At 33.1% G+C, this 12,205-nt stretch overlaps 1 protein-coding gene across 1 annotated transcript in view; it reads left to right on the plus strand.

Annotated features, from left to right (window-relative positions):
• Positions 1-472: 472 nt before the first annotated feature.
• The window catches only part of LOC129227222 (bicaudal D-related protein homolog), a 124,590-nt gene continuing 112,857 nt past the window's right edge, over positions 473-12,205 (plus strand). Inside the window, exon 1 of the mRNA XM_054861730.1 lies at positions 473-1,590. Within this exon, the coding sequence (XP_054717705.1) occupies positions 1,354-1,590 (237 nt within the window). The 5' untranslated portion in view covers positions 473-1,353. The remainder of the gene's footprint in view (positions 1,591-12,205) is intronic.

A 12,205-nucleotide genomic window follows, 5' to 3' on the forward strand; every position in this document is an offset into this window, starting at 1 on the left:
ACTGGTGATAAAAAGTGATTCAAAATAAATGATTTTATAATGATTTAAATTTTATTCGGATGTGCTATGGTCATTTTTAATCAACAATATTTTTCTTGTGATTGTGGTCAACTGTTCTATGAAGTGCGGTGTTTGTGATTAAAAACAACCAAAAGCTGAAGTATAAAAGGAATATATTCTGTGATTAAATTCTGTGATAAAGCAAGCATATTACTTCTGCAATAAGTTTTCATAAGCAATAGCTATTAAAAGTTAAGTAAGTGACTGTTGTACCATTAATTTCCTGTTTTATTGATCTTATAGCTATTTAAAAAATATTTTTTGTTGAAATCGAGTATATCAAAGTTAGGTGCTTATTGTACCTACTGATCGTGCACTTTAAGAAATCTAAACTACAATCTATTTTATTGTTTTTGAATATTTAGAAAAGAAAATATTAATTCGTTTGAATGAAATGAACGTGAGTTATTTTCTACATTAATTTATTCGTGATTATTTTTACTGCTTTGTCTTATGATATCAAAAATAGATTACAAGATTACTTAATCATTATGAAATAATCGGTGCTGTCAGAGTTGAGAATAAATAGTACATACTTTGTTAGAATCGGCTTTAGCTCAAACATACTTAATTTTGTCTATTTTCAAGAAAAATTTTAAATCGTCTGATTTTGCTGCACCATACAATTTTAAAACGAATCATTGATATACCCTTTGGCGTCATTTTTTAGCCGTTTAATGCTTGAAAAATTTGTAATTTGTCAGTGAGATCAAGAATTGCACACAGGAAATTTTCCCGACGAAATATTGACAAAAAGCAAATCAAACTAAGAGAGTTGTTAGCTGGATCGCGATGAAAAAATAGGTTTATTGTGCAAGAATTTTAGTGAATGGTTTTCTGGCAAATACGACATCCAAACCTATCTCTGTTAGACCAAGGATTGTTTAAAATCATTTGATCAAAATCATTACCTATTAAGTGAGGAATAATTTACGTCAACTGAATAGCTGCTACCACTTTGATTTGTATTAAATCTCAAATAATTTAAACAAGATTGTCGGACTGGATATTGACAACGCATCTTTTATTTTCACAACCACATTTTGCTGGTTGCTCGGCTGTAAAATTAAAATACTAGTGGTACTTCTCTGAATAGGATACAACCAGAAATTAGTGGTCGCTTAGAAATCCAAGGATTACCTCTACAAGACGTCTTCCAGACAGATCGCGCCTCGCTTTGTCAAAGGTCAACATGCGTTACTGTTTGATTCAGTGAATTACAAAGAAGCGCGCATTCAGCCAGGCATGGACAGGATGGCATGAGCCAGCACTGCATGCCAACTGGTGGAAAGTATGCTGCAAAAGATGGCCTCATCCAATTTCTACGGCGATCTCGAAGACTACGTGTCTCAGATGGAGAATCAGCAAGCACAGAACAACGTGGACGGAGACGATGTGTTCGCTCAGCTGGCCAGGAAAGAGAAGGACCTTATGCTGGCCGCCGAGCTGGGCAAAGCCCTGCTGGAAAAGAACGAAGAGATCAGCAGGGCCAACGAGAGACTGACAGAGGAATACTCTCAGCAGTTAGAGGTGAGATTTTTTTTCTTCTTGTTTTTATTTCAAGAGGCATGTCACTTCGTTATTGAATGAGGTAAATACTGTACCTCAGAGCCAGACTGACGTAAGTCTAAGAATTGCGAGTTTCCCGATTCTTAGTGCATTGTATGTCGAATCCTATTCCACATCGAGATATGTGAACGCAATTCTTTAATATATATATATATATATATATATGTATGTATAAAATATATAAATAATAGCCGATGATCGAGTAACCCGCGTATTTCAACAATGAAACTCGCGCCACAGCATGATAATTTGATAATGTGATTTGGTAGAGTTTAAGATGCAGGGAAAGGCTTTATTGTGACAAATCTGAACTCGATCCGGTGACTTAACTGTTTTACTGGTAAAACTGTCATCTTAGGAGAATGAAGAAACGTAAAAAAGGTTAACAATGATCGTTATCTACTGGAGTTAAGAGATAATCCATTGGAGTTAAGGTTAAAACTTAAACTACCAAAATATTACCCTACGGGCAATTGCTGCGTTCAAGTGCAGAAGAAAATTTTCACTCATCATACCATGACGGGCGACTTTCTAGTATATAATTATTTACCAGTGTTAAAAGAGCGCGTCCAATTTTTTGCATACGCCAGAAAAAAGTTTTTCCTCTCTCCTCTAAAGTTGCGATTATGTGACTTACGTTGTTCTGGCTCTGAGGTACAGAATAGTGATACAGTGAAATCTTGCCATTGCAAACTTTAAGAGACCGCAAATTTTGTTCGGCGTAACGGGAATTCCATATGCAAAATTGTTAGGAGGGGCTCAGATACTTTCCCCATGGTTTAGCTGGATATTGTCCCCATGGAAACCGATTTCAAGACAGATTAGAGTCATTAAAATTTGAAATTTTTAATAACTCATTCATTAATGACTGGAGAAGAAATGTTTTTATATTTCTCAAATGAAAAAAAGTACTAAAAGCAAGGAAGTTCTAATTTCTAAGGGGGAGGGAGGGGGGCTTAGAAATTAGAACTTGCCCCCCTATATGGGCGCCCTTGCTTGTAATGGAAGTCATGCGATGTAATGAAAGTCAAACCGGGACTGAAAATGTATTTCGTTGAAACGGATATTTCACTGTATTGGTATTTGTTGTTACGGGGTTTATCCGTAATTGCATGGATCCCTGGGTCTTTTCCTAGCGACGTGGTTACCGCCACCAAATTTATTTGTTCCTCAGTTATTTCGCCATAAAATGTTCGAAAATATTCAAACTTACTACCCTAGCATTTTTTTTCTCTAAATTAATGACGAAATTTGACTTTTTTAGTTGAAGTTGTAATACATAGTAAGTTGAAATAGTAGACATAATGTTAGTGTTACTACAAGGTACAGTATGGTTCTAATAAGAACGCGCTTGGCCTCGGGCAAATTCATTTATGTTTGAGTTGAAAGAGTAGAGTCTTGAATTGGCACAACTCCAAAAATAACAGCTACTGACAAAGCTAATTGTGTTTTCTTACTCCTATTTTAACAAACATAATCTTTTAATACTTCGCCCATCGGAAGTCACCTTATCAAAGATTGACCGCATGTTATTAAACATGAGAGAATCGGAAGAAATGAGAGGCAGCGGCATTTATGTCAAAATAAAGCGAACAAAATTGTTTCTAACCTGCCCAGTAGATGCAGACAGTCATTCTAATCAATTATACATAGCTAAAAATAATTTTTCACAGTTTATTTTGCTATAAAAATACAGTTGTCCCATTCCTTACGCCGTCCCATTCCTCCCAGTCCCAACTCTCCCCCATACATTTTCCTTCTTCTAAGAAAATTTTCTTTCTCACTATCAATACAGCCAGTGCCAGATCTTCAATTTTTCTGGGCCGGGGTAAAAACTTGAAATTGCCACCCTTACCAATCATTTTTCAAGCTCTTATGCCAAATTTCAACGAAAAATACACAAAAATAAGGTAAGTTTGCCACCCTCTAGAAGTTGCTGCCCGGGCTGTACATGTTAGTGCCGTTATGAAACCCATTTCCCAGAAAGAAAATTCTGCCCGTACTAGTAATTTCAGTACTTATTCATTTTATTGCTTGTTTAGATTCAAACCCTATTATCTGTTTACTATGCGGTATATTGTAACAAATATTTAAAAAAAATCACAAATTATTTTGCAACATGTTTTTAGGTTTTATATTTTGGGATAATGACTAAATAAGAAGGAGGGCGTTGCAGATGCAAAGTAAGTTACCAAAACACGTTACTATGCATCTTCATAGCGGCATCACTCATATCTTTTTGTGAAGTGCCCAAGTCATCATAACCTCCTTATGAGATCCAATATCAAATGCAGTGAATGCTTTGTTTGACAGCGCCTTTAACGGTTCGTCCATCACTGTTTTTCCAAAATATGATTTTAATCGATAAAAGGAGGACAACCGTTAATAGCTGGAAAAATTTAAAAAGAATGCTTAAAAAAATGCTGTACACTAACGTCAACATCAAAGTTAGTTTTAAGCAAGATGTGCGCTTTTCTTCATTTGATTTTTTTATTATTTTTTCCCCAATGGGAGGGGGGGGGGTTAACCCCTAAAACCCTCCCTTTGGACACGGCTCTGGCCCGGGGCAAGGATCCCGGCTTGCTCCTTCCTAGATCTAACACTGAATAGAGTTTGCGTTTGACTCGTATAAAACTTTATATTATATTAATTTACAATGATGAAACTGGAATTTTACCAACATTATCGTGAAGAAGAGAAGTAAGAAAATCTGTATAAATTCCTTAAATCGTTTTTAGTTACAGTTCAATGATTAAACTACTCTTTCGCCAGTGTCCCGAAGTCCAGCTCGTGAGGATAAGTCAGGTTCAGTATCTTGAAATCACAAAACTGCTTTTAAAATTTACATTCGGGGGAGGGGAAAAATTATTTAGAAAAGGCCACTTTTCTTTTTATAAAACACTTGTCTTTTTATGTGGCAATTTAGAAAGAACGACAATTTCGAAACCTTTTGTCAAAACATTTAAGAAAAAAAAAGATAATTTTGAAAAATCTAAAAAGTTCAATGTTTCAAAAATTTTACTTTTAATTGTCTACGATTATTAAATCCACGAGCTTTCACTTCACAATAGATGACTTAAACTTTCTTTAAATTTTTATTTCAAAATAAAACCGTATACAAAATAAACTTTCCATTTAAATATTTTTCATCCATCAAATATGGATTTTTTTTTTCTGAGCCGTCCGTCGGTCATCCCAACATTTGGGATCTGAATGCGATAAACGCTTACTGACCTTCAACTTCCGGATTCCGATACACATAAGCCAATAATAGAACCTATCGAACCAAGGAGCGAAAGTAACCTTTTTGTTCTTCTTGGATTCAATAAATTCAAGAAAGATTCCACCAGCTGATTCAGTACATCAACAAATCTATTTTGAGATAAAATAAATATCCGTAATGTAAAAAAAAAATTTCACCCACGCATCAAAATGAAATGATCACGTCGGTTTCGCGGCAATAATTAATGATTTGATTTTTTCAGAACGATCAAATGCTTCATTCTCAGTTTTCTCATTTGGGAAATAAAAGTCATGTGTACATTTTCGCAAATAATAGCAGCATCAAATTACGAGAAGTGAATGATATACACTGACTCTAAGAATTCAGTGGAAGCTGTCACTCACTGCAAAACAATAGTTACCCTTTGGTAATTCTGTCATATTCATTACACAATTAGTCTAAAAGAAAATAATTTTTAAATTCTCTTTTTCTGTATCCTTATACATGTCGGCATTTCAAGCAATGAGGCTGCTAATACAGCTGCCAAGGCCAAATTGCACTCCATCCAGCCATCGACGATTGGTTTCAAGTCATTATCACCAGAAGAGAGAATTTGTAATAGCCCGATTTTGTACTGGTCATACCAGATTTACACATAACAATCGATTTTCTTCAGAACCCGCTTCAATATGGCAACACTTATAATATCAATCAGAGTGTTGCATATCCTTTGTAATTATCCAATTTTCAATCATATTCGTTTTAGGGTGACTTACATCATCCCCAATTGTTCCCCTTCCTTCAGGAGAATGGATTTCCCTCTTTAATTTAGTGTTCGTCCTTATGTCCCTGTTCCCGTTTTGTCTTGGTTTTATTATTCATGCTTTTTATGATACTCATTTTTTTTTCTTCAGTTTATTCTTTCGGTTAGTTTCAAAAATTTGGTAGGCATTAAAAATTTAAAACTTTGTATGTTTTTTTCGGAAAAGTTTTTCAAAATTTTAGAAGTTATGTCCTTTTTACTTTAACCATTTTCACTTTTTTTTTTGGTGCTTTTTTCTTCTGCGTAGCCATCGTTTGGCACAGTATACCGCCGTGGGCTGGTAAACAGCAGTATCCGCAGAAATTAGTTTTCGAGATATTTGAAGAAAGGCGTTTCAGATTCAGTACTAACGATAGGGAAAAGTTGGAATTAGATTTTTTTTCGGCGGAAATCAAATAAACAAGCTTGTACAATGTACAACAATACTAACGTACAATAGATGACAAAAATGAAAAAAAAGAAAGAAAAATTTGCAGTTACTGCCCTTTACCTGCCCAAAGGCAGTGTAGCCTATCAAGGCTCTAGCGCCAAAAAAAAAAAAAAAAAAAACAGTCGAAACAACCAATCCAAAGTTGTCCACACTAACTCTAAGGGGTCTATATCATTTAAATAGGTCATCTTTTACCAATAACAACACTTAATACTTATTTATATAATAAGCAGTAATGTAAGTAATCATGCATTTACTCAATATATAGTTAGTAAACTTGTTTAAGTAAATATCTAGTCTTTGTGGTCACAATTATAGTCTAGGCACTATAGTCACAATATTTAAAAAGTTGCACATTTAACACCTTCCCTCTGTACGAAATGTTGAAGAATAAAGTAAAATTCAACATAGTCGTAAAAAGTATTCATAAAAAATAATATTTTAAACGTGCATCTGAAATTATTGGAAGTTAAAGACATAAGTTTTTATTATCACTTTACTCTACCAACAAATAGAATTGCACTCAGATGTGAATCAATATGATTCAGCATTGGGATATTTCATTAAAAGGATGTCATTAAGAATAATTATCCATTTCGAATTGTTAAACTCAAAATTGTTATGTTCTGAAACTGGATTATGAACTTATTTAATCCATTAAACTCGGATACATTAATCGGCTTATTTCCAGAAAAACAAGGTTTGTTGCCCTGTTTTGAATGTATTGAACTTTCGGTAGTTTCCTTAAAACAACAATTACCATAAACATCAGTTAACAATTAAAAAACAAATTTGCTAATCTGTCATCCATGTTGCATGTTGATTGGTACAAAGTTTTGCAGTTTTTTGCATTGCTACACTGTTCGCTTTATATGAGCTTTTACTTTTAAATCAAGAATTATTGTTCCTAAGGGTTAGTTGCTGTGAACCTTATTTATTTTACTTGATTTTTAATTTAAGAAAAGTGAAGAACATTAAGATCCTTTTTCAAGTTTCGAAATTCTTGTTAGAATACCGTCTGACGGAAAGGAAGTTTTTTTTTTAATCCTTTCTTTTGGATGTGTGTGTGTTAATTTTAATGTAATGCCTTTAATACTACAGTAGTACATTAAATATGTATATATTTTTTCCTTTCGAAATGAGTGTATTGTGCAAAGGGAAAGCAAATGGCGCCATTATTCAATATTCATGGAATTTGATGGTATCTGGAACGTTTAACTAGTTCTATGAACTGTAAACATTTTTCTTAGAATATTTTCCCCTTCTGTATACAATCCGATGTCACGTGTAAACTGCGTAGCCCAGTAAATATTCAAAACAGTGGCATTTGAATTTCAGCATTAGATTTTTTCTCACTGTTGACGCGTATATTGCCATAGCAACAGCACAACAAACGCTCCTCTGGGGATATCATTTGCTTCCATCTGGAGATGGCAATCACAAATTGCAACTGATTTGACATCGACCGGAAGATCTTTATTAGGAATGAATATACTCGATGCTACGATAACATGCCAAAACTAGACAATACTGTTTGTATTTTTTCTGCATTTCAATGTGCAGCATGAATTTCCAACAAACCAAGGAAAAAAATATTGAATAGAGAATTATCGGATTTTTCTACGAACTTTTTCACGTACAACTGCCCTTCCATCAGCGGTTCCCAACATTTTTAACGAAAAAAATGCGTAATATATTAGCAATTATCCCCCAAGCCCTGATCCCCCCCCCCAAAAAAAAAAGAGAAAGTTCAGTCTTCAAACAAATTAGCTATTGCATCATTTTTTCTTTAACCAATACAAAAAGTTTAAAAAAAAAGTATTTTAATTTTAATCAATCAGTTAAAGAAAAGACTAGTTTTTTTTTTTTTTTTTTGAAATCAAGAGGTAGTCAATGAGACAGTTGATATAGTTGAGTTATCAAAATTTGTTTAATAATAATTTATGTTTCGGTCAATGTACATTGTAAGTCGAGCTCCAAGTGCACAACCTTTTTTTTTATATATAAATCACTAATAATTACCGATTAGATAGTTAGATTTGGTATCATGTATTTTAGTTATTTTGTTTAATGACCGAACAATGAATGACTCAACCCTTGAACTTATTTTTACCCATCGGAAAATCCCATTTTGCCCTTTTGGGGTATTTACCCCCCAGGTTGGGAACAATTGCCTTACGTGAAGGTAAGTGGAAAATAATAGTAGTTACTCGTGGGTTTTTTTTAATTTACTTTTCATGAAGGCAAACGATACTATAGTGCAGCTCTGGTTAGTTGAGCTGTGACCTTGACTATGTTTACCTCTTTTAGAGGCGTTAAGTGAAAAATAGACGTGTTATTGGCTCGGACTTCAGTTCAAATATTTTTGAATAACTACTAAGAAAGTTTTTCCACTCAACTTAGCGCCAATGACCCCTCCCTATTTTCCGAAACAGAGGTAAACATTGTCATAGTCGGAGCTCAACTTCTCAGAGCCTCACAATACTTGTGACCCTTCCCCATGGATTGAGTCACTATTTCTATTAGACTTAAAGAAAAAGAAAATGAATAACATTTAATTTTGTATTTCATTTTTTGGGGGGTCTAATCCAGCATTCGACAACTGGCGGACTACGGTCCGGGTCCAGACAGCGGAAGAACAAACACTGGACCACCAAAAAAGGCTTGAAATTAGAAATTATACGCAAACAAATTATTTAAAAAATATTTTTGTGTATGTCACAATATCTTTAGGTGCCATTTTGATCATTTTTTTTAGTAAATTTGAAGGAATTGCTTGACTTAAGTTTTTAATGGTTAGTATAGAATATGAGGTTTTTTTATGAACCTCGATTAAAAGTTTTCAAAAGTGTCTGGATCTGAACTAAAATTTTCTTGTCGACCCTGGTCTAATCATTTCGTTGAGCTAGCTTAATTAACAATAGGGGTACAACCAAAAAATTATTTCTGGGATATTTTCATTTCATAAGTTATTCTTATACGAAAATATATACATATTAGTATTGGTGCTGCCGCGACTATCTCTTTGGCAGAGAGAGGGGATCCATCTTCGTTAATGCGATTTGAATTTTTTTTATTTTCCCGCAGACAAAAAAAAAAAAAAAAAAAGAAAAAGAAAAAAATCTCCCAACAAGAGGGAATACAAGGTTTGGGTAATGGAGGTCATGACCCCCTCCCCCCTCGTCCCCTAAACCGTCGACGATATTACCTGCCCACATTTTGTTCAAACACTTTATGAATGAAATGTAAACGATTGCAGCAATATTTTCAATTCATTAATTATTTTTAAAGTAAAAATTTGAAATACTACTTTTAATTGTTTATGTAATTAATTTTTAAAGTTTATGCTCCATTAGATGCATTATACCTGATAGATTTGGTGCTTTTAAATCAGCATAAGATATATTTAAATTTCAAACGAAGGAATTACGTAGTAGGTAAAAAAATAAATAAAACAGAGTTCTCCCCCTTTTTTTACAGAAAAAGCTTTCAAATCTCTTAATTGTTGCAGATTTATTTATTTATTTATTTATTTATTTAGAATGTTAGCAGCTTGTACGTAAATCAAGCACTGCATTTTCTTTTGCCTTTAATCTCATTATTGTTTTCTCTTTGATTATCCTTAATCTTAGCATTAAAAGTAGAAAGTCGCTTGCAATCATAAGTTGAAAGTCCTTAGAACTGGATATGTCTTTCTCACGGCTTCAATCGGCCTGTGAAGTAATCCTTTAGCATTGACACTCATCGACTTCGATTCGAAAATTGTTTCGAAGATCTGTTCTTGATTCTTCGGTTGAAATAGAATAAAAATGTGACACTTTTGTTGCTCTAAAAAAGACATTTTAAAATTTGGTTCAGACATATTGCTTTAAAGAAGATATTTGAAATGTGGTAAGTTCTTCATAACATAAAGCAACGGTTTCTTGAACTTCTCCCACAAAGTATTATATTACACCATTTACAGATGTAATAGCCATACATTTAAAATGTAAAGAACAACTCTGTACCTCAGAGTCAGAACGACGTAAGTCATATTATGATAATTTTACAGTAGGGAGGATAAACTTTTTTTTGCGCAAGTACAGGATGGGACGCGCGCTCTTTTAACCCTAGTAGAAAATTGAAAAGAATTTTTTTTAATAAAGAATTTCGTTCTCAATGCTTGATGCGGAATAGGCTTGTACATACAATGCAGTAATAAACAGAAAATCGACTTTTTTTTTGACTTGCGTCACTCTGGCTCTGAGGTACAGAACTATTCTATCCCACAAAGGTGTCACGAATATCAAATAAATAAAAAAATACTTAAAAGCGTAGATAATAAACATTTTTTTGCGGCTAGTTACACAAAAGTCATCAAACCCAATTTGGGAAAGGATTAACCTATTAAGGAAAGAGTTTTTCATCGCAGTGCCAGTAATGTTTTTCAAATTGACATTTTTGTTTGTTCTAATGAAAAAAAAAAAAGAAACAGAACTTTTCTTTTGGCTCAAAATTTTTTTGCTCAACATTTGAGTACAATTATCTTTTCATTTTATTTAGATAATCTCTAAGCTCAGTCTCAGTGTATCTGCTTCAAAACGGATTGTATCTTTTTACTTTCTGTATATATATAAATTAATTTTGACATGAAATAGGAGGAAAAATATGTAAGGGAATGAAATTCAATTTCGCTGTAATTAGTTTAGCATTATTCTTGATTCATGGTAGACAATTTCGAATGCATTTAATTTTTTAGAAATACCAGAATTATGTTAAACGTTTCATAATAAGGAATTTTGACATAGCAAGGATTTTGAAAAAAAAAAGGATTTCAATATTTCCAATGGTTTCAAACGTGAAGGAGGAAACACCTCCTCCACATTTGATGCGCTTTTTAATTCATTAGAAGACCTGAAATCCTACTTTTTTAAATATAAACCTTGAGGTCGCCACTATTAAAGCACTGGCCACTACTGGTGTTTTACCTTATATATGCATATCAAAACGCAATTAACGTATTCAAAATCAATTATATTATTAAAATAAATGCACATCGACGGATGTATCTAGTTTAATTATCACTGTATGAGAAAGCTAATTAGAATGCAATCATTAAGTCACGTGTCTGTAGTCAGAAACTACTTGTTATCATTACGACGAAATAGTTGTTGGAAAAGTGCATAAAAATTTTCGAATCAAAATGTTAACGAAGAAACAAAACTTAAAATAAAATTATAAATTATTATCTAAGTAAACTGAGAAAACACTAAACTACAAAATAAATAAAAACCTTTGTGCTAAAAACTAAAAACATTAGCAGTATTAAAAGCGTGCAAGTTCTCAAAAAAAAAAAAAAAAAAAACTGCTTATACGTGGCTACAGGGAAACTTTTTCAATTAAAAAAGAAGTCAGTGGATGTGAAGGCTTTTTATTGAATGTCTTTGCATTCAAAATCTCAAAGGACAATATTTAGAGCCAATGTGCAAATCTCAGACGATATTTAGAGCGAATATTACATTGATTTTATATATTCGCATTTAAATATTTTCGTTTAATCACCACAAAATGTTGCTAACAGCCTACTTTTTTTTTTTTTTTTTTGAGGGGTTCATGTAATTTTCTGATGAACTCAAAATTTCTTTCGTTCAAATATTGCTGATGTTTTCGGGAAAAAATCGTGCTGTTTTGCGAAAAAAAAAAAAAAAAAAACCATTTAAATATGTCACTAACCTCAATAGATCTAGGAAGAAAATTTGTCTAGACGCATTCGTTTTATACTCTCACGCATCTACGCCGCATCGCATGATCATTTCTGCAGTTTATTCCAAATGGTGAGAAAATGAATTACTTGGCAGTAAGTCATGACAGAGGAAAAGTAAAAGTTGGGGCGTAAATATGATGGAAGTTGAAATGATTCATTGCTTGCAGGAACAATGGATTTCAATCAGAAACGGTAAAAGTCGGACAGTCGTGTTGTTTTGTGTAAAAAATCAGAGAAAAAGACGTCTCATCTTAAAATCGCTTCAGCAACTCAATTTTCCCTTCATTATTATGATGCGAATTTTTTACGGCTCAAGAAGGAAATATTCTAAATAAGTATATTAACGTTTATAATATA

The sequence above is a fragment of the Uloborus diversus genome, chromosome 8 (assembly GCF_026930045.1).
Source record: "Uloborus diversus isolate 005 chromosome 8, Udiv.v.3.1, whole genome shotgun sequence".
Classification (NCBI taxonomy): Eukaryota; Metazoa; Arthropoda; class Arachnida; order Araneae; family Uloboridae; genus Uloborus; species Uloborus diversus.